Source organism: Chiloscyllium punctatum, chromosome 4, assembly GCF_047496795.1.
Source record: "Chiloscyllium punctatum isolate Juve2018m chromosome 4, sChiPun1.3, whole genome shotgun sequence".
Classification (NCBI taxonomy): domain Eukaryota; kingdom Metazoa; phylum Chordata; class Chondrichthyes; order Orectolobiformes; family Hemiscylliidae; genus Chiloscyllium; species Chiloscyllium punctatum.
The window spans coordinates 22776060-22796750 of record NC_092742.1 but is presented as its reverse complement, the minus strand read 5'-3'; the positions used below and the strand labels follow the sequence as shown (position 1 = coordinate 22796750).

General features: G+C 42.2%; 1 protein-coding gene across 2 annotated transcripts in view; it reads left to right on the top strand.

The window, feature by feature from the left end:
• The window catches only part of fbln5 (fibulin 5), a 96608-nt gene that overhangs the window by 57940 nt on the left and 17977 nt on the right, over positions 1-20691 (top strand). For both annotated transcript variants that reach the window (XM_072568244.1, XM_072568243.1), the window contains exons 6-7: positions 739-855; positions 2035-2154. In XM_072568244.1, the coding sequence (XP_072424345.1) occupies positions 739-855; positions 2035-2154 (237 nt within the window). The remainder of the gene's footprint in view (positions 1-738; positions 856-2034; positions 2155-20691) is intronic.

Below are 20691 nucleotides of genomic sequence, written 5' to 3'. Positions count from 1 at the left end.
TAACATATGAGGAACATTTGAAGACTCTGGGATTATACTTGATAGAGTTTAGAAGGATGAGGGGGGATCCAAGTGAAACTTACAGAATACTGAATGGCCTGGACAGGGTGGATGTTGGGAAGATGTTTCCTTTGGCAGAGGAGACTAGGGCCTGAGGGCACAGACTTAGAGCAAAGGGAAGACCTTTCAGAACAGAGATAATGGGAAACGTTGTCAGCCAGAGAGTGGTGAATCTATGGAATTCATTGCCAGAGAAGGCTGTGGAGGCCTTGAGTATAGTTAAGTCATTGAGTATAGTTAAGACTGAGATAGATAGGTCCTTGATTGTCAAGGGGATCAAGGGTTACAGGGAGAAAGCAGGAGAATGGGGATGAGAAATTTATCAGCTATGATTAAATGGTGAGGCAGACTCGAAAGGCTGAATGGCCTAAGTTCTGCTCCTACGCCTTATGGTCTTATCTTATGGTTTTCTCATATTCTTTGTCCTAGCTTGGAGTGAGCAAATAAGTATTTTTCAAACATATTTAATTAAAATGAGGATTAAATTAAATTATCTTTTAAGTTTATGGGATCTCTTAAAATAACATCACCTGTACCACAATACAAAGGGAAAGTTCTTCCTTTGCATTCACCCCTGAAGTTAAGGGATAACTAAAGAGGTAAAACGCTATGTGATTATCGCTTGTTTTGAATGTGAAAACATGTCTCTCTCTACACGCCTGTCTGTTTCTTCTCCAGATATTGATGAATGTCGACATGGATATTGTCAGCAGCTGTGCGCCAATATCGCTGGCTCCTACTCCTGCCAGTGTAATGCTGGATTCCTACTGAACGCTGATGGGAGATCATGTCAAGGTAATGAGCTTTTAGATGTCATTCCATCTAAGTGGCAAAATGCAGAGTGGGACGTGCCACAGTGACTTTTGAAATCATTGTATGTTCCAGTTTAAAATGCATTGGAGCTGAGTTGTTTCTTGATGCTTTTGGCATGTCCCGATATTTCTAACCATGCCCCAACAATGGCATAATTTCATCAGAAGCTAGAAAGAAACGTTCACTTCATCATTAAAGCCATTGATAGACCATTCTCAACATCTTCCTGTATTAGGAAGAAAGCCTAGATTTATCCAACCCTTCATAAAAAACTACAATGTCCCCTCCTTGTACCAGCCTGTCCTGGATGGTAACACATTTTCCTCTGTGCCAAGAGATTGTGGATTCAAGTCCCAGTCCAGGACGTGAACACAAAGCTCAAAGATGACACTCCCACCAAAGGTGAGATGCTTTGTCTTTAAGATGTCATGTTAAACTAAGGCATTGAGTGCACATTCAGGTGGATGTTAAAGATCCCATTGAAATGCTTCAATAAAGAGCAGGGGAGTCATTGTCAGTATCCCGCCCAAAGTTTATATCTCAAACATCACAGAGACAGATTATCTTGTTATTATTACATTGTTGTGAGAAAGTGAGGACTGCAGATGCTGGTGATCAGAGTTGAAGAGTGTGGTGCTGGAATACCACAGCCGATCAGGCAGCATCCTAGGAGCAGGAGAGTCGACATTTCGGGCATAAGCCCTTCATCAGGAATGAGGCTCGTGGGCCAAGGGGCCTGAGAGATAAATTGGAGGGGAAGGTAGCTGGGAAGGCGATAGGTAGATGAAGGTGGGGGTGAAAGTGATGGGTCAGAGAGGAGGGTGGAGCAGATAGGTGGGAAGGAAGATGGACAGATAGGACCATTCAAGAGGGCGGTGTCGAGTTGGGAGGTTGAGACTGTGTGTAATTGTGTAAATGCTGATATGAATAGTAGGAAAGTAGTTTCCCTTGCACGAAATACAATCAATTTAACACTGAGCTCTTTGCTGGTTGCCTCTTTAACCCCAGTTCAACACTCTGGAAATTTATGTTGGTTATTAATAGTAGTCACCTGACAAACACCGTGACAATATTTTCATAAGGAGATAAAGGATATTTTCTATATTACATTGTAACAATGATTTGCTGTGCTGACACTGATTCTGTATGTCCATGCTCTAGATGTCGATGAATGTGCAGGAGAGAATCCTTGTAGCCAGCATTGCATCAACACCTATGGTTCCTTCCTTTGTCGCTGCGATACTGGATATGAGTTAAACTCAGACGGAACAGGCTGTGAGGGTAAGAAAAGGAACAGAATTATTTAATCTAGTTTCTTTTAAAAAAAGCCTGTCTTTGTTTTCCTGCCGGCACGGTGGCTCAGTGGTTAGCACTGCTGTGTCACAGCTCCAGGGACATGGATTCTATCCCTGCCTTGGACGACTGTCTTTATGGAGTCTGCACATTCTCCCCGTGTCTGCAAAAGTTTCCTCTGGATGCTCCAGTTTCCTCCCACATTCCAAAGGATGTGCAGGTCAAGTGATTTGGCCATGCTAACTTGCCCATAATGTTAGGTACATTGCCCATAATGTCAGGGTGGCACGGTGGCTCAGTGGTTAGCACTGCTGCGTCACAGCTCCAGGGACATGGATTCTATCCCTGCCTTGGACGACTGTCTTTATGGAGTCTGCACATTCTCCCTGTGTCTGCAAGGGTTTCCTCTGGATGCTCCAGTTTCCTCCCACATTCCAAAGGATGTGCAGGTCAAGTGATTTGGTCATGCTAACTTGCCCATAATGTTAGGTACATTGCCCATAATGTCAGGGCGGCACGGTGGCACAGTGGTTAGCACTGTTGCCTCACAGTGCCAGAGACCCGGGTTCAATTCCCGACTCAGGCGACTGACTGTGTGGAGTTTGCACATTCTCCCCGTGTCTGCGTGGGTTTCCTCCGGGTGTGCACAGTCCAAAGATGTGCAGATCAGGTGAATTGGCCATGCTAAATTCCCCGTAGTGTTAGGTAAAGGGGTAAATGTAGGGGAATGGGTGGGTTACGCTTCGGCTGGTCGGTGTGGACTTGTTGGCCTGAAGGGCCTGTTTCCACACTGTAAGTAATCTAATCTAATCTAAATTAGTCTGGGTGGGTTACTCTTCGGAAGATTGGTGTGGATTTGTTGGGCTGAAGGGTCTGTTTCCACACTGTAGGGAATCTAAACACTAGAGAATCTCTAACTAAAATGTGCTCTTCATTGAGTAATGCATGAACTCATCCATGTTTTTACTAACATTATTAGCTCATACTTGGTCAGTGCTGAGATGTAGTTGTTGACGTAACTCCCAAAACCTTTCCTCTTCCATACAAATGATGCACCACGACCAGTATACAGCCACTCAGGGGCTTTGCTGGAAACTAATAAGGCTTATTAGATCTTCACTTGGAACAGATTAGATAAATGGAACATATTTCCACTATTACGGCATGGGGGTATACTTCTGTAAAAAGGCTTTTGTGCATGAATGCGAAAATAGAAGCAATTAACTAGGGTGAAGCCTAAGAAGAACTAGGGCACCCGACAGTGGCCAAATGAGTGGGAATATATGTGAGCATCAAACTACATTGCATAGAATAATCTAAAATTAGTTGCAGTTAATATAAAACAAATGACAAATTTGTCAGCTGCTGGATAGAGAAACAATGCTGTAATTGATAAAGCTTTAGCTACATTTTATCCAACTTGAATTCCAAATGAAATATTAATTTGTACTAAGTTATTTCATATGGATAGTTTTGTCAACAATGAAAAATGTTTGAATAGTGTCCCACAGTTGTAATTTGGTTGAAATAACAGAACAACACATTGCAAAGAGGATATTATGATGGGAATTGTAGACTTGATTAAAAAGGATAATTCAACTGAGATTAGAGTCATAGGGTCATAGAGATGTATAGCACAGGAATAGACCCTTTGGTCCAACTCATCCATGCCGACCAGATATCCTAATCATTTGCCAGCACTTGGCTCATATCCCTCTAAATACTTCCTATTGATATACACATCCAGATGCCTTTTAAATGCTGTAATTGTACCAGCGTCCACCACTTCCTCTGGCAGCTCATTCCATACGTGCACCACTCTCTGTGTGAAAATATTGCCACTTGGGTCCCTTTTACATTTTTCCACTCTCATCCTAAACACATGCCCTCTAGTTCTGGACTCCTCTATCACAGGGAAAAGACCGTGTCTATTTACCATATCCATGTCCCTCATAACTTTCTAAATCTTTATAAGGTCATCCCTCAGCCTCCGATGCTCCAGGGAAAACAGCCCCAGCCTATTCAGCCTCTCCCGTTGGTCAAATCCTCTAACCCTGGCAACCTCCTTGAAAATCTTTTCTGAACTCTTTCAAATTTTACAACATCCTTCCAAGAGGACCAGAATTACACAATAAATTCCAAAAGTGGCATCAGCAATGCCCTATACAGCCACAACTTGACCTTTCAACTCCTATACTCAATGCTTTGTCCAAGACAGGAAAGCATACCAAAAGCCTTCTTCTCTATCCTATCTGCCTGTGACTCTACTTCCAAGGAATTATGAACCTGCACTCCATGGTCTCTTTGTTAAGCAACACTCCCCAGGACCTTACCATAAAGTGCATAAGTCCTGCTCTGATTTGCCTTTCCAAATGCAGCACCTCAAATTTATCTAAATTAAGTTCCATCTGACACTTCTCAGCCCATTGGCCCAATGATCAAGATTCTGTTGTACTCCGTGGTCACCGTCTTCGCTGTTCACTACACCTCCAATTTTGATGTCATTTGCAAACTTACTAACACTACCTCCTATGTTCCTATCCAAATAATTTATATAAATGATGAAAAGCAGTGGACCCAGCACTGATCCTAGTGACAAACCACTGGCCACAGCCTCCAGTCTGAAAAGCAACCCTCCATCATGAACCCTCTGTTCTGTATGGCTAGTTCTCCCTTTACACCATGACCCCTAACCTTGCCAACCAATCTACCATGAGGAACATTGTTGAATGCCTTACTGAAGTCAACATAGCTCTGCCCTCATCAACCCTCTTTGGTACTTCTTCAAAAATCTCATTCAAGTTCGTGAGACATGATTTCCCATGCACAAAATCATGTTGACTATCCCTAATCAGTCCTTGCCTTTCCAAGTGCATGTAAATCCTTTCCCTCAAGATTCCCTCCAACAACTTGCCCATCACTGATATCAGGTTCAGCAGTCTATAGTTCCCTGGCTTTTCCTTACCACCTTTCTTAAATAGTGGAATCACGATCATCAACCTCCAGTCTTCTGGCACCTCACCTGTGACTATCGATGATACAAATATCTCAACAAAGGGCCCTACCTTCCCACAGAGTTTTAATGATCAGGTCTTGGGGAATTATCCACTTTTATGCATTTTAAGGCATCCAGCACCTCCTCCTCTGTAATATGGACATTTTTCAAGATCTCACCATCTATTTCCCCACATTCAATATCTTCTGTGTCCTTCTTCCCAGTGTACACTGACGCAAAATACTTGTTTACTATCTCTCCATCTCCTGTCGCTCCATATATAGGCTGCATTGCTGATCATGAGGGGCCCTATTCTCTCCCTAGTTACCCTTTTGTCCTTAATATATTTATAAAAAGCATTTCGATTCTCATTAACCCTATTTGCCAAAGCTATCTCATGTGCCATTTTTGCCCTCCTGATTTCCCTCTTAAGTATACTCCTACTGCCTTTATACTTTTCTAAGGATTCACTCGTTCTCTGCTGTCTATGCGTGGCATATGCTTTCTTTTTTTAACTAAATCCTCAATTTCTTTAGTCATCCAACATTCCCTACACCCACCAGCCTTGCCTTTCGCCCTAACAGCAATATACTGTCTCCGGACTCTCGTTATCTCATTTCTGAAGTCTTCCCATTTTCCAGCCGTCCCTTTACCTGGGAACATCTGCCTCCAATCAACTTTAGAAAGTTCTTGTCTAATACCATCTAAACTAGCCTTCCACCAATTTAGAACTTCAACTTTTAGATCTGGTCTATCCTTTTTCATCACTATTTTGAATCTTATACAATTATGGTCGCTGGCCCCAGAGTGCTCCCCCACTGACATCTCAGTCACCTGCCCTGCCTTATTTCCCAAGAGTAGGTCATCGACATACTGAATCAGAAAATGGTCTTGTACATGCTTAACAAATTCCTCTCCATCTAAACCCTTAACACTATGGCAGTCCCAGTCTATGTTTGGAAAGTTAAAGTCTCCTACCATAACCACCCTATTATTCTTACGGATAACTGAGGTCTCCTTACAAATTTGGTTCTCAATTTCCCACTGACTATTGGGGGGGTGGTCTATAATACCATCCCAATAAAGTGATCATCCCTTTGATATTTCTCAGCTCCACCCAAATAACTTCCCTGGATGTATTTCTGGGAATATCCTCCCTCAGTACAGCTGTAATGCTATCCCTTATCAAAAACACCACGCCCCCTCCTCTCTTGCCCCCCCTTACTGTCCTTCCATTAGCATTTGTATCCTGGAACATTAAGCTGCCAGTCCTGTCCATCCCTGAGCCATGTTTCTGTAATTGCTAAGATATCCCAGTCCCATGTTTCTAACCATGCCCTGAGTTAATCTACCTTCCCTGTTAGGCCTCGTGCATTGAAATAAACACAGTTTAATTTATCATTTCTACCTTGTTCTCTGCTTTATTTCCTGCCTGCCCTCACTATTTGATTCATTCCTTTTCCCAACTGTACCAGTCTCAGATCGATCTCTTTCCTCACTATCTCCCTGGGTCCCAAACCCCCCCACCTTAGTAGTTTAAATCCTCCTGAGCAGCTCTAGCAAATCTCACTGCCAGTATATTAGTCCCCTTCCAATTCATGTGCAATCCAGCCTTCTTGTACAGATCACTTCTACCCCAGAAGAGATTCCAATGATCCAAAAATGTCAACCCTTCTCCCCTGCACCACCTCTCAGCCACACATTCATCTGTCCTATTCCTACGCTCACTAGCTCATAGCACTGAGACTAATCCAGATATTACTACCCTTGAGGATGTCCTTTTAAAATTCCTGCTTAACTTTCCATATTCTCCCTTCAGGATCTCATCCCTTTCTCTTCCTATGTTAATGGTTTCAATGTGTACATTGAACCCTGATGATCCCTCATCCCTTTGAGAACATTCTGCATCCTCTCCCTTTCTACAACTGCCATCCATCACACCCCTCGCTCCTGTCAATTCCTTATTGCCTGTAACTGCTGCTCTAACCGATCCATGCGATATGATGGGATTTGCAACCAAAGATACTTCCTGTAGACATAATCATCAGTAAATAGAAACTCTCCCTAATCTCCCATATCCGACTGGAATAGCACATCACTCTACTAAAGGCCATCTTTGCTCCTTCACAATCTACAGAACCAGAAAATAGCACTGCCTTATCGCTCCAGGCCAACTTAATATTTATGGCTTATATTTTCAAAATTTAATCAGGAGACAGATCTCAATAAAACATATAATCAAGAAAGAGCCCATTCTATTCTCTATTGTCAATTTACAGCAAAACTACACTTAAAAACTATGCACGTATTTGTTCCTGTGCTGTGAGCTCTCCCACACAGGTTCCTCCAAGGTCAGCTGTGAATTTCGCTGTTTGTTGCATAGTTAAAATATACAGTTTAAGAATGGAATGGATGTCATAGAGTCATAGAGATGTACAGTATGGAGACAGACCCTTCGGTACAAACCGTCCATGCCGACCAGATAGTCCAACCCAATCTAGTCCCACCTGCCAGCACCCGGCCCATATCCCTCCAAACCCTTCCTATTCATATACCCATCCAAATGCCTTTTAAATGTTGCAATTGTACCAGCCTCCACCACATCCTCTGGCAGCTCATTCCATATACGTACCACCCGCCATGTGAAAAAGTTGCCCCTTAGGTCTCTTTTATATCTTTCCCCTCTCGCCCTAAACCTATGCCCTCTAGTTCTGGACTTCCCCACCCCAGAGAAAGGACTTCATATATTTACCCTATCCGTGCCCTTCATGATTTTATAAACCTCTATAAGGTCACCCCTCAACCTCTGACACTCCAGGGAAAACAGCCCCAGCCTGTTCAGCCTCTCCCAATAGCTCAAATCCTCCAACCCTGGCAACATACTTGTAAATCTTTTCTGAACCCTTTCAAGTTTCACAACATCTTTCTGATAGGAAGGAGACCAGAATTGCACGCAATATTCCAACAGTGGCCTAACCAATGTCCTGTAAAGCCACAACATGACCTCCCAACTCCTGTACTCAATACTCTGACCAATAAAAAATCATTTCCTATCTTCATATTCTACTCAGAAATATTTCCAAAATACAGCTCTAGTTTTCTCTCAGAAAGTAAGAATTTGGTCAGGGTCCTGAGGTTGATTGACATCCAAAAGATAATGAGCCACCCTTAATAGGTTAGTTAACAAAGTGGAAACACATGGAAAGAGAGAGGGGCAGCAGGGATATGAGATTAGCTGAGAGACACAAAACATTGCTGTGAATGGTTGCTTTTTGTTCTGGCGAAAGGTACACAGTGAAGCTCAATAGGAGTTGGTGTCACTGTTGGACCACTGTTTTTCTTCTTTATATATAACATTAACTTGACTGTGCATGTCACTATTTCCAATTTAGCAGATAACACAAACTTGAAACTATTGTGAACTGCTGGGGGAATTACAATACACTTTAAGAGAGCAGGTTTGGATTGCGTGGAGATGTGGCCCATTAACTTTAATGCAAAGAACTATGAAGAGAGACATTTGGTTAGAAGAACAAGTTGAGACAATATAAACAAAAGGCTATGATTTTGAAGATGTTATAAGGATTTGAGTGTTTTATGAATGTTCTGTGTTCAAAAGGCAGCAGTTTGGTCTTCACACTGTCTTTATTGAAGTTATTGCAAAATGGCTGCCTCAAATATGTATGCTACATGGTAGCAGTCACATGACTACAGCATGCCAAGAGGCACATTGGTAGAGATTAAATTTCTATCCCAAACAATGTGCATAGATTGTTGAGGGTGGATGGAAATGTTAAGAAATGGCTAAAATGCATACAGAATCCTTGCTTTATATATAAATGTAGAGTACAACAGCAAGGAAATTATGAAAAACCTTTGTAAAACATTGGTTTTGCCTCAATGATAATATTGTGTAAAGCCTTGAGCACCACATTTTAGAAACATGGTAAAGCACCAGAGAAAGCAGAAAACATTTACAAGAATGGTTCCAAGGATGAGAGACTTCTTTATGTGAATAAATAATGCTGACACGGTGAGTTGAAAGGCCTCTTCTGCACTGTAAGATTCTATGATTCTGTGATGAATCTGGGGCTGTTCTTGGAGAAATGAAGTTTGATAGGAAATAAGATTGTTCAAAATCATCAGGGCTTTGGGAAGAGTGGGTAGAGAGAAACTGTTTCCATTGGAAGAAGGGTCATTAACCAGAGGATTAAATTTACCATGGTTGTCATAAGAGGCTTTGGTGACATCAGTAAGATCTCTTTCGTGCAGTAAATGGTTAGGCTCTGGGAAAGGTTTCAATTGTGGCATGGAAAAGGGAATTGAATAAGAACCTAAAAAGAGAGAAAATACAGGGCAGGAGAATTGGAATAACAGGGTTGCCAGTGCAAAGATTAGCAAGGTGGGTCAAATCACCTCCTTCTGTGCTATGATTGCTTATCTCTGCAATGTTAAAAATCATACAACATCAGGTTATAGTCCAACAGATTTAATTGGAAGCACTAGCTTTTGGAGCGCTGCTTGACAACCACCTGATGAAGGAGCAGTGCTCCGAAAGCTAGTGCTTCCAATTAAACCTGTTGGACTATAACCTGGTGTTGTCTGATTTTTAACTTTGTACACCCCAGTTCAACACTGGCTTTCCCACTGTTACCCATTATGTTATAGGATTTACTTCGGTGACTCAATTCACTTCAGGCTGGGAATTTTGAGAAATAGAATGTTTTCCAATTTGTACCACTCAGCATTGACCATGCTCAGGTCAGGGTATGACAGAGTAAGGCTCGCTTTGCTATGTCTTAACAATAAAACCTTATTCCCAACATAAAACAGAACCAACACCCCCAAGGGAGTTCCCTAAGTTCCCAAAGACCATAAGGTGTAGGAACAGAGTTAGGCGCATCAAGTCTTCTCTTCCAATGAGTTCCATAGAATCCTCTTGTGCCAAGTTAGAATGCAAACTGCAGATGTGCAGAAAGTCTTGTTTGTAGCCTCATCTGTCAGATGGATTCAAACATATTTCTGAAAAGACAGGACAGTGTGTTCCTCTGAGAGTCCTCAAATTCCCCGGTGAGCATATTTAACAAGAAAATTATTATATTGTATGTTTTTGCTGGGTGGTATGTTATCAAAGGAGCTACTCTGGAGAAGTCAGTGCACTGATAGTGTGAAACAACTGTTAATAACTCTGGGTTAGTTAGGCCATCTCAGTGTTGATACTGCAGTAGTCCTCAATGGTGCCATCAACATTTGTTGTTTAAATAAAGTAAACCTTGAAAATACCAGACGATAAATTCAGCACATTTTTAGGAAGATGGTTAACATTTGTGGTTTAATCCTTACAATGGATTGATCTTTAGCAAGGAATTTCACAGCCAAGGGTAAAATGTACAGGATAAAGCCTGAAGGAAAATTCAACAAAGGTGGGAGTCATAGAGTCAGAGTCATACAGCACAGAAAGAGATCCTTTAGTTCAGCTAATCCACGCCAACCAGACATCCCAATCTGACGTAAGCCCATATCCCTCTAAACCTTTCCTATTCATCTACCGATCCAAATGCCTTTTAAATGTTGCATTTGTACCTGCCTCTACCACTTCGACTGGCAGCTCATTCCATATACTCGTTCTGCATGAAAATGTTATCCTTCAGGTCCTTTTTAAATCTTTACCTTCTCAACTTAAACCTATGTCCTCCAGTTTTGGACTCCCTCACTCCTAGAAAAAAGACGTTGGCTATTCACCTTACCTCATGATTTTATAAACCTCTATAAGATCACCCTTCAGCAACACACCCCAGGACTTTGCCATTAAGTGGATAGGTCCTCTCCTGTTTTGTCTTTCCAAAATGCAACACCTCACGTTTATCTAAATTAAACTCCATTTGCCACTCTTCAACCAGATAGCCCATCTGAACAAGGTCCCATTGTACTCTGAGATAATCTTCTTCACTGTCCACTACACCATCTATTTTTTGTCATCTGCAAACTTACTAACCATACCTCTGATATTCACATCCAAATCATTTATAGAAATGATGAAAGACAGAGGACCCAGAACTGAACCTTGTGGCATACCACTAGTCACAGGCCTCTAAAACAACATCCCTCCACCACCACCTTTTGTCTTCTACCTTCAAGCCAATTTTGTATGCAATTGGCTAGCTCCTCCTGGATCTCCTGTGATCTTACCTTGCTAACCAGTCAACCATGCAGAACCTTGTTGAATGCTTTGCTGAAGTCCATATAGACAACATTGCTCTGCTTTTGTCAATCTTTTTTGTCACTTCTTCAAAAAACTCAATCAAATTTGTGAGACATGATTTCCCATGCTGACTATCCTTAATCAGTCCTTGCCTTTCCAAACGCATGTCAGTCCTGTCCCTCAGAATCCCCTCCAACAGCTTAACTATCACTGACATAAGGCTTACTGGTCTATAGTTCTCTGGTTGTTCCTTACAGCCTTTCTTAAATAATGGCACTACATTAGCTAAACCCTAGTCCTTCAGAACTTCACCCGTGGTTATCCAAGATATAAATACCTCAGCAAGGGCCCAGTAACCTCTTTCCTCACTTCCCACAAAGTTCAGGGGTACACCTGATCAGGCATTATCTACCTTTGTGCATTTAAAGACCTCCGGCACCTCCTCTTCTGTAATATAAACTCTTTTCTTGACGTGAATATTTACATCCTCAAGTTCCGTAGCTTCCGAGTCCAAACTTGGTTAGAGACAAAAAAACTGCAGGTAGTGGAATCCAAGGTAGACAAGCAGGAGGCTGGAAGAATCCAACAAGTCAGGCAGCATCAGGAGGTGGAGAAGTCAACGTGTCGGGTGTCACCCTTCTTCAGAAAAGGTTACACCCGAAATGTTGACTTCTCCACCTCCTGATGCTGCCTTGTTTGCTGTGTTCCTCCAGCCTCCTGCTTGTCTATCTGAGTCCAAAAGGCAAAGTAGTGGAAGCAGACACAAAAGCAGCATTCAAGAACCACCTGGATGAATACATGAATAGGACGGGAATAGAGGGATATGGATGCTGTAAGTGAAGACAGTTTTAGTATGAAAGGGCAAAATGTGTCAGCGCAGGCTTGGAGGGCTGAAGGGCCTGTTCCTATGCTGTATTGTTCTTTGTTCGAATGTCAATGAGATGAAGTGTGAAAGGTGTTTGTTTTGACTCTGTTTACTAACCCCGAGGAACATGTACACTCCAGGAAGGTGTGTGCACATGTGCTAGTGCAGAAGATTGATAGGAATGTGCGCACATGCAAATCTTTGACACTGGCCTGCCTGCTAATATGAAATAGTATGTGCTTCCTGATGCTAAGGGCACTTAGCATTATTCCATGACCACACTATGTGTACTGAAGGATGCAACCATGAATAGGGAGGGGGTCGGGAAAAGATTGGGATTGGGGGGGTTGGTGGAGAAGAGATTGGATGGGGGAGGTGAAGGGAAACAGAGAATAGTCTCTCTTTCCCCTGTCCCTCTAGGACCTAATCATTCCCCAACCCTCATCCATTCTCTCTCCCCTTCTTCTCTGGTCTATTCTCTCTCCCCTACTCTACTAACTCCTCCCTAGTCTGTTCTCACCCGCCCCCACCACCCCTCCCTCCCTGGTCTGTTCTCTTTCTTTCTCTTGTCCCATTTCAGGCTGTGTGCACATGTGCAGTGAAGACATTTGTGGATGACACAGCAGTGTGCAGTGCCTGGAACTGTGTACATACATGTTGCAGTGTGAGTATGTATGTTCAGTTACTCCAAAGTTTCCATGTCATCAAACACTGCTATTTGTTTTTCCATTGTGAGAGGGTACAGTCTCAGTCTGGAAGATGTAAAGGAGGTGATGTCAAATCAGCGGCCTCATCGCAACTCTCCAAATTAAGATCAGTTGAAATAAAATCCAGGGGTGATGTGAGACAAGCTGCAGTTTTAAATTCATGCACAAATTAAAATTCAAGCATTCTAATGTAACACAGACCAGAACTGGTTATAAATTGGAGCAACATTGATTCGTAAGTAGAGCTGCTGTGTTAACAGCAGTGGTCAACAGAACATTCAAGGATTCTGATAGTGGAAGGGGCAGGAATGCAGTCCTCAAATGTAATGTTATAACTTGCCTGGTTTTTGTGAGATATTCATGCATTTGTATAAAGCCGTTAGACCATAAGAACATAAGATATAGGAGCAGAAATTAGGCCATTTGGCCCATCGAGTCTGCTCTGCCATTCAATCATGGCTGATAAATTTCTCAACTCCATTCTCCAGCTTTCTCCCCGTAACCCTAGATCCCCTTTACAATCAAGAACTTATCTATCTCCGTCTTAAATATACTCAATGACCTGGCCTCCACAGCCTTCTGTGGCAATGAATTGCATAGATTCACTACTTTCTGGCTAAAGAAGTTTCTCCTTAGCTCTGTTCTAAAAGGCCTTCACTTTACTCTAAGGTGTTCTAGTTGTGTTCTAGTTTCTCTTACCAATGGAAACATCTTCCCAACGTCCACTCTGTCCAGGCCATTCAGTGTTCTCTATCTTTCAAATGGATTACCCCTCATTCTTCTAAACTCCATCGAGTATAGGCACAGAATGTTCAAATGTTCCTCATATGTTAAGCTGTTCATTCCTGGGACCATTCTCGTGAATCTCCTCTGAACATGCTCCAGGGCCAGTACATCCTTCCTGAGATATGGGGCGCAAAATGTAGTTTGATCAGAGCTTATAGAGCCTCAGAAGTATATCCCTGCTTTTATATTTAAGTCCTTTCAAAATAAATGCCATCATTGCATTTGCCTTCCTAACTATTGAGACAGTCTGCAAGCTTACCTTGAGAGAATCCTGGACTAGAACTCACAAGTCTGAATTTTCTCCTCATGTCTCTATTCTTCCTACCAAAGTGCATGACTTTGTCCTTTCCCACATTGTACTCCATCTGCCACTTGTTTGCCCACTCTCCTAACCTGTCCAAATCCTTCTGCAGTCTCCCTGCTTTCTCAATGCTATCTGTCCCTCTACCTATCTTTGTATCATCTGCAGACTTAGCCAGAATGCCCTCAGTTCCTTCATCCAGATTGTTAACGTAGGAAGTAAAACGTTGTGGTCCCAACACTGAGCCTTGTGAACATCACATGTCACCCACTGCCACCCGCTCTCTGCTTCCTGCCAGACAGCCAAGCATCTATCCATCCTAGCACCTTGCTTCTGACACCATGGCCCCTCATGTTACTCAGTAGCCTCCTGTGCGACACCTTGTCAAAGGCCTTCTTGAAGTTCAGTTAGATAACATCCATTGGTTTTCCTTGATTTAATCTGCTCATTACTTCCTCAAAGTATTTGAGCAGATTTGTCAGGCATGACTTCCCCTTGATGAAACCATGCTGACTCTGCTGTATTTTACCATACCCTTCCAAGTATTCAAAAATCTCATCTTTTACGATGGATTCCAGGATCTTACCAATGACTGAGGTTTGTTTGTAATTGGTCTGTAATTTTCCATCTTCTGCCTTACTGCCTTTTTAAACAGGGGTGTTATGTTAGTGATTTTCCAGTCCCTCCCTTATTCAAGTGATTTCTAAAAGATTATCACTAATGCCTCCGCTATCTCTTCAGTTATCTCCCTTAGAACTCTGAGGTGGAGTCCATCTGTTCCGGGTGATTCATCTACATTCAGGCCATTCAGTTTTTCTAGCACCTTCTCCTTGATTATGGCCACCATACCCAACTCTGCCCCCTCACTCTCTTGAATTTTTGGGAAATTACTCATGTCTTCCATTGTGAAGACTAACATGAAGTAATTATTCAGTTCCTCAGCCATTTCTTTGATCCCCCTTTCTATCTCTCCTGCATCATTTTCCAATGGCCCAATCCACTTTTGCTTCTCTTTTGCTCTTTATATATTGAAAAAGCTCTTAGTCTTCCTTTATATTACTGGCTAGCTTACCTTCATATTTAATCTTCTCCCTCATTTTTTTTGTTGACCTCTGTTGGTGTTTGTAAGCTTTCCAATCCTCTGGTTTGTCACTGTTCTTCGCTACTTTTTATGCTTTCTCTTTTGCTTTTATGCTATCCCTGACTTCCCTAGTCAGCCATGGTTGTCTCATCCTCCCTGTACCATGCTTCTTTTTCCTCAGGATGAATCTCTGCTGTGTCTCCTGACTTACTCCCAGAAACTCCTGCCATTGATATTCCACTGTCTTTCCTGCTAGGTTCCTCTCCCAGTCAATTCCACCCAACTCTTCCCTCATGCCTTTGTAGTTCAGCTGAAATAGCATTTCCTCTGATTCTGTCTTCTCTCTCTCAAATTGCAGAATAAATTCAATCATGTTATGATCACTGCCTCCTAAGGGTTCCTTCACCCTATCAAGTCTGCCATATTACGCAGCCCTAAATCCAATATTGCCTGTTCCCTAATGGGCTCCAGCACAAGCTGCTCCAAAAATCCATCTTGCAGACATTCCACAAATTCCTTTTCTTGTGAACCACTACCAACCTGATTTTCCCAGTCCACATGCACATTGAAATCCCCCATGATCACTGTAACTTTGTCTTTCTTGTACATCTTTCCTGTCTCCTGGTGTATCTTGTGCCCCAGTTCCCGACTACTGTTTGCAGACCTGTACATAACTCCAGCTATGGCTTTTTTACCTTTGCGGTTCCTCAATTCTACCCACACAGACTCTATACCATCTGACCATACTTCTTTTCTTACTATTGATTTAATTTCATTTCTTACTATTATTGTAACCCAACCCCTTTACCCACCTGGCTTTCTGTTTGATGGGATGTATATCCTTGAATATTCAGTTCCTAATCCTGATCCCATTTGCAGCCATGTCTCCGTTTGCCCGCCATGCCATAACTGCCAATTTCGATCTGCACCACAAGGTCATTTACCTTATTCCTTATACTGCATACATTCAGATATTACACCTTGAGTCCTGTATTAACCGTCTCTCTTCTCATTGTTGTTCATATGTCTAGTGTACTTGAAGTTTGATTGCTAACCATTTCCAGATACTCTGTCCTATTTGTATCTGCTGGAGATTTTAATAACCTCTCCTGAGTTCTGCATTCTTACCTCCTCCTTTCATTTGGGTTTTCTAATTTCTCCAATAACTGAATCCTCCCCCTCTCGTCCCCTCATCCCCTCTTTCTCTCTCTCGTGCACATACACACACACCATTTAGTTTAAAACACTATCTATAGGCCTATTTATGTGATTTGCTAGTCCTAGCAAATGGTTCAGATGAAAACCTAAAGTTGGTGAACTGCATACATCCAGTGACCATTGGAGGGAAATATGGTAGCGAACTTGCTCACAGGAAGGTCAGAAAAACAATATGATTGTTTCACTGATGTTTATTGAGGGATAAATATTGAGCAGAACACTGAGGAGGTCACCCCTGGCCCATTTTGAAGAGTGGGCCATAGGATCTTTGGATCCATCTGAGAAGCAGACAAGGGTCTTGGTTTAGTGTCTCATCTGAAAGACCCCACATCTGTCAGCGCAGCATTCCCTCAGTACTGTATTGTCAAGTGTCTAGGATGTGGTACCAACGATTACAGAAGATTTATAAATTAATGGAATGGAAGCCTTTTCTGTTGAAGAGGATTGCCACATTATGAGATGGCCTCAGCCTATTTAGTCTGTAGCACCCTGTGCCTGGGGGATGCCAGCTATGTTGGCAAAGCCTACTGGCCAAGCAGGCAGCAAATGAGATTAGGCAGTGTGATCCAGTAAAAGCTATATCGGGAACAGCTTTAATTGTAGGTCAAGAGTTGAGAGATCCCCGTAGATCCCCAGTGGATTGTTGGAAGCAACCATTAGCATAACAGGTAAGTGTCACTGTCACCTTGATAGCTGCTAGGCTGACATGGTCACCTGCTCTTCAGGTTGCAGGTCCTACTCCAGCTTTTCAGTATCAACGTCCTGGGACATTGTCAGTCTGCAGCAGCACTGCTCACCGAGAGGAAGTGGCATTGAGGATGGTAGACTCCAGGCCTCCTGTACCTCTTCTGGGAAAATTCACCTCCACAATCTGCCACTACCCTCCCACTGGTGACTGGAAAACCTGTCATGCAACAAAAAAGAGCAAATGGTATCTTAAATATGATCTGAAAGGAAGAAACATAAAAGCTAACATATTTCTTTTCTTCTGATTTGTCTTTTAAAAGTTTGTAAAAGAAGTTGCAGTGAAAGAGAACCAGAAAAGACAATACTTAACCTAAAACAAAAACCTGTAATGCTGAAACCGCCACCTTGTGGCCTTTCTATCACAATACATTATTTGCAGGAAACTCGGCCACTGCTCATGACTATTGCAGACATTGTGTTAAAAATTCCTGGTTTCTATTACATTTTTAAAAGAAATGTAATATTTCTATTTTTTGATTCAATTTTGATCTACTTGTATCCTGGCTTACCATGTAGTTCTGGTTATATGAATTAAAAGACAATTTATTTAAATTATCCAGTCAATCTTTCTAAGCTTACTTGGTTGAGTTATTTACATTGCTGAATTCAAATTATTAGCTGTTAAAAATATATTATAGCATAAATTTTCAATGAACTGCAATACACTGCGTAAATATAAACGTTTCATCCGTACAAGTTAATAATGAGTGAGAGAGACCATTTTACTGGTTGAACTCATTTAGAAAAATAACATTTGCTTATATGGAACATACTGTTTTGAGGCTAAAATATAAGCCTTCTCAGGAACAAAAATACAAGTAAATGAATTACAGGAACAACCTGAAATTTTATGGTGCCTTTTAATGTATTAAAACTTCCTGAGGTGAGTCATAGCAATATAATCTGGCGGAATTTAAACTATTTTCTAATCACCTGTTCACATCTCTGGAATGGAACAATTGAACACCACAGCCAAAGCTCATGTGATGCCAAGACTACGGGAGAAGTGAATTAGAATAGTGAGGTACATGTTTTTACCTGGCGTGGACCCAATGGGATGAAAGGCCTTTATTCTGCACTGTAGACCAATATGATTCCATAAGGGTTTAATTAAAGGAGGGCAACTGGTATTTTCCAGATGCTGGTAGTCATCTAACTGCCCGGAGTGGTTTTCTGTTGGCAGATGGGAAGTGGTGTTGTACAATGTCCCAGGCAGGGCCTAGGGCTGTCCCTCCCTCTTTCTCTCCTGCCCATGTTGAATTGAATTGAATTTATTGTCATGTGTACCGAGGCACAGTGAAAAGCATTGGCTTGTGAGCAATACAGGCAGATCTCAGAGTTAAATACCATAGATAAGTTAATAATAGGTAAACAGCAGCAAATCAAAAACACAAGTACAGGCGAATGCTAGTAGTTTGAGAGTCCCTTCAGTATTCTAACATTAGTAGGGTAGAAACTATTTTGAAATCGGCTGGTGTGTGTTTAGGCTTCTGTATCTTCTCCCCAATGGTAGAGGTTGTAGAAAAACATTGCCAGGATGGACCTTTGAGAGTGCTGGTGGCCTTCCCTTGACAACGGGCCTGTCAAGATGTATTCTATAGATGTGAGGTTGTTCTTTGTGATTGTCCGGGCCGAGTTCACCACTCTCTGTAACCATGGGTAGGAGCAAGCATTGTCCACCTCTTGAGCCATTCCTTTGCAGGATCCATTTTTAAAATTTGAATTTAGTAAATTTGGAGAGAGGACACTGACTTTATGAGGCACCTCCTGTTGCAGCCTGGAGAAAGTGAGGACTGCAGATGCTGGCGATCAGAGTCGAGAGTGTGATGCTCGAAAAGCACAGCAGACCAGGCAGCATCCGAGAAGCAGGAGAATTGACGTTTCGGGCATAAGCTCTTCATCAGGAATAAGTTTATGCCTGAAACATCGATTGTCCTACTCCTCGGATGCTATCTGGCTTCCTGTGCTTTTTCAGCGCCACCTTCTCGACTCCTGTTGCAGCCTGCTGTTGCTTTCAAGGTGGAAGGTCTCTAGCTGTCCATTTGGTCACTAATTTGCCATTAGTTGGGACTGTCAGATCTTGTAATATGGCTGCACTATTGATCGAGAGGCCCAGACTGGGGTTGGGATAATGAAACCAGAAAGTGCTGGAGAAACTCAGCATCTGCTGAGAGAGAAAAACAGAGCTAATGTTTCCATCCCAGTCTGACTCTTCTTATAATCCTCTGGACAGAGAATGGGAGGCATGGTGGCTCAGTGGTTAGCATTGCTGTCTCACAATGCCAGGGATCCGGGTTCAATTCCCATCTCCGGCAACTGTTTGTGTGGAGTTTATGCATTCTCCAATGTCTGTGTGGGTCACCTCTGGTTTCCTCCCACAATACAAGGATGTGCAGGTCAGGTGAATTGGCAATGCTAAATTGCCCGTAGTGTTAGGTGCATTAGTAAAGGGTAAATATTGGGTAGTGGGATGGGTTACTCTTCAGAGCATCGGTGTGGACGTGTTGAGCCAAATGGCCTGTTTCCATACTGTAGGGAATCTAATCTAAGACACTTGGTTTCAAATCAAACCAGGGCAGCTTTTGGAATTTCAATTCAATTAATAAATCTGGAATTGAAAACTAATTTCAGTGATGGTAACCATGAAATGATCATTGAGATATTTTCTAGTCAACTTATTCAGCAATGTTATTGCACACCTCTGGAACTAGTGAGACTTGAAACCAGTCCTGAGGAGGTGATGTGTATTATGGGAACATTTTTTGAAACGATCACTTTTGTTATGAAAACCTGTCTGGTTCAGTAACCATTCTCATCAGGTCTGGCCCACATATGACTCCAGATCCATAGTAATGTGGGTGACATTTAAATAGTCATGGAGTCATAGAGATGTACAACACGGAAACAGACCCTTTGACCCAATTTGTCCTTGTCGACCAAATATCCTAAATATATCTAGTCTCACTTGCCAGCACCCAGTCCAAATCCCTCTAAATCTATTTCAGATACCCATCCAAAGGCCTTTTAAATGTTGTAATTGTACCAGCCTCCACCACTTCCCCTGGCAGTTCATTCCATACACGTACCATCCTTTGCATGAAAATGTTGTCTCTTAGGTCCTGTTTAGATCTTTCCCCTCTCACCTTACACTTATGCACCTAGTTTGAAACTCCCCTACCCTGGGAAAAGACCTTGACTATTCACCCTATCCATACCCCTCATGATTTTATAAATTCATAAGGTAAATCTTTAACATCCAATGCTCTCAGGAAAATAACCCCATGCTCTCTGAAATAGCTGATCAAGCCGATCAGTCCAAGGGAAATTAGAGATGGGCTGCAAATGGTGTTCTCATTCCATGAAAGAATAATGTTTCTTAAAAATTGCATTGGCCAGCGCTGTGGTGATCACAATGTGTGATTCTTCTTCCCTCACCATCTCCAAACTCGATGTACTGTAGCAGCTGGAAACGGTCCCAGCGTCTGGATCCTCACCCCCAGGAAATATCCTGCCCCATTATTGTGTTAGTTTCTATTTGTAAATGTTTCTATGCAACAATAACTCTGCCTGAGTTTACTTATTAATTTATATTCAACCCTGATTGATAAGGCTGCATAATCTAG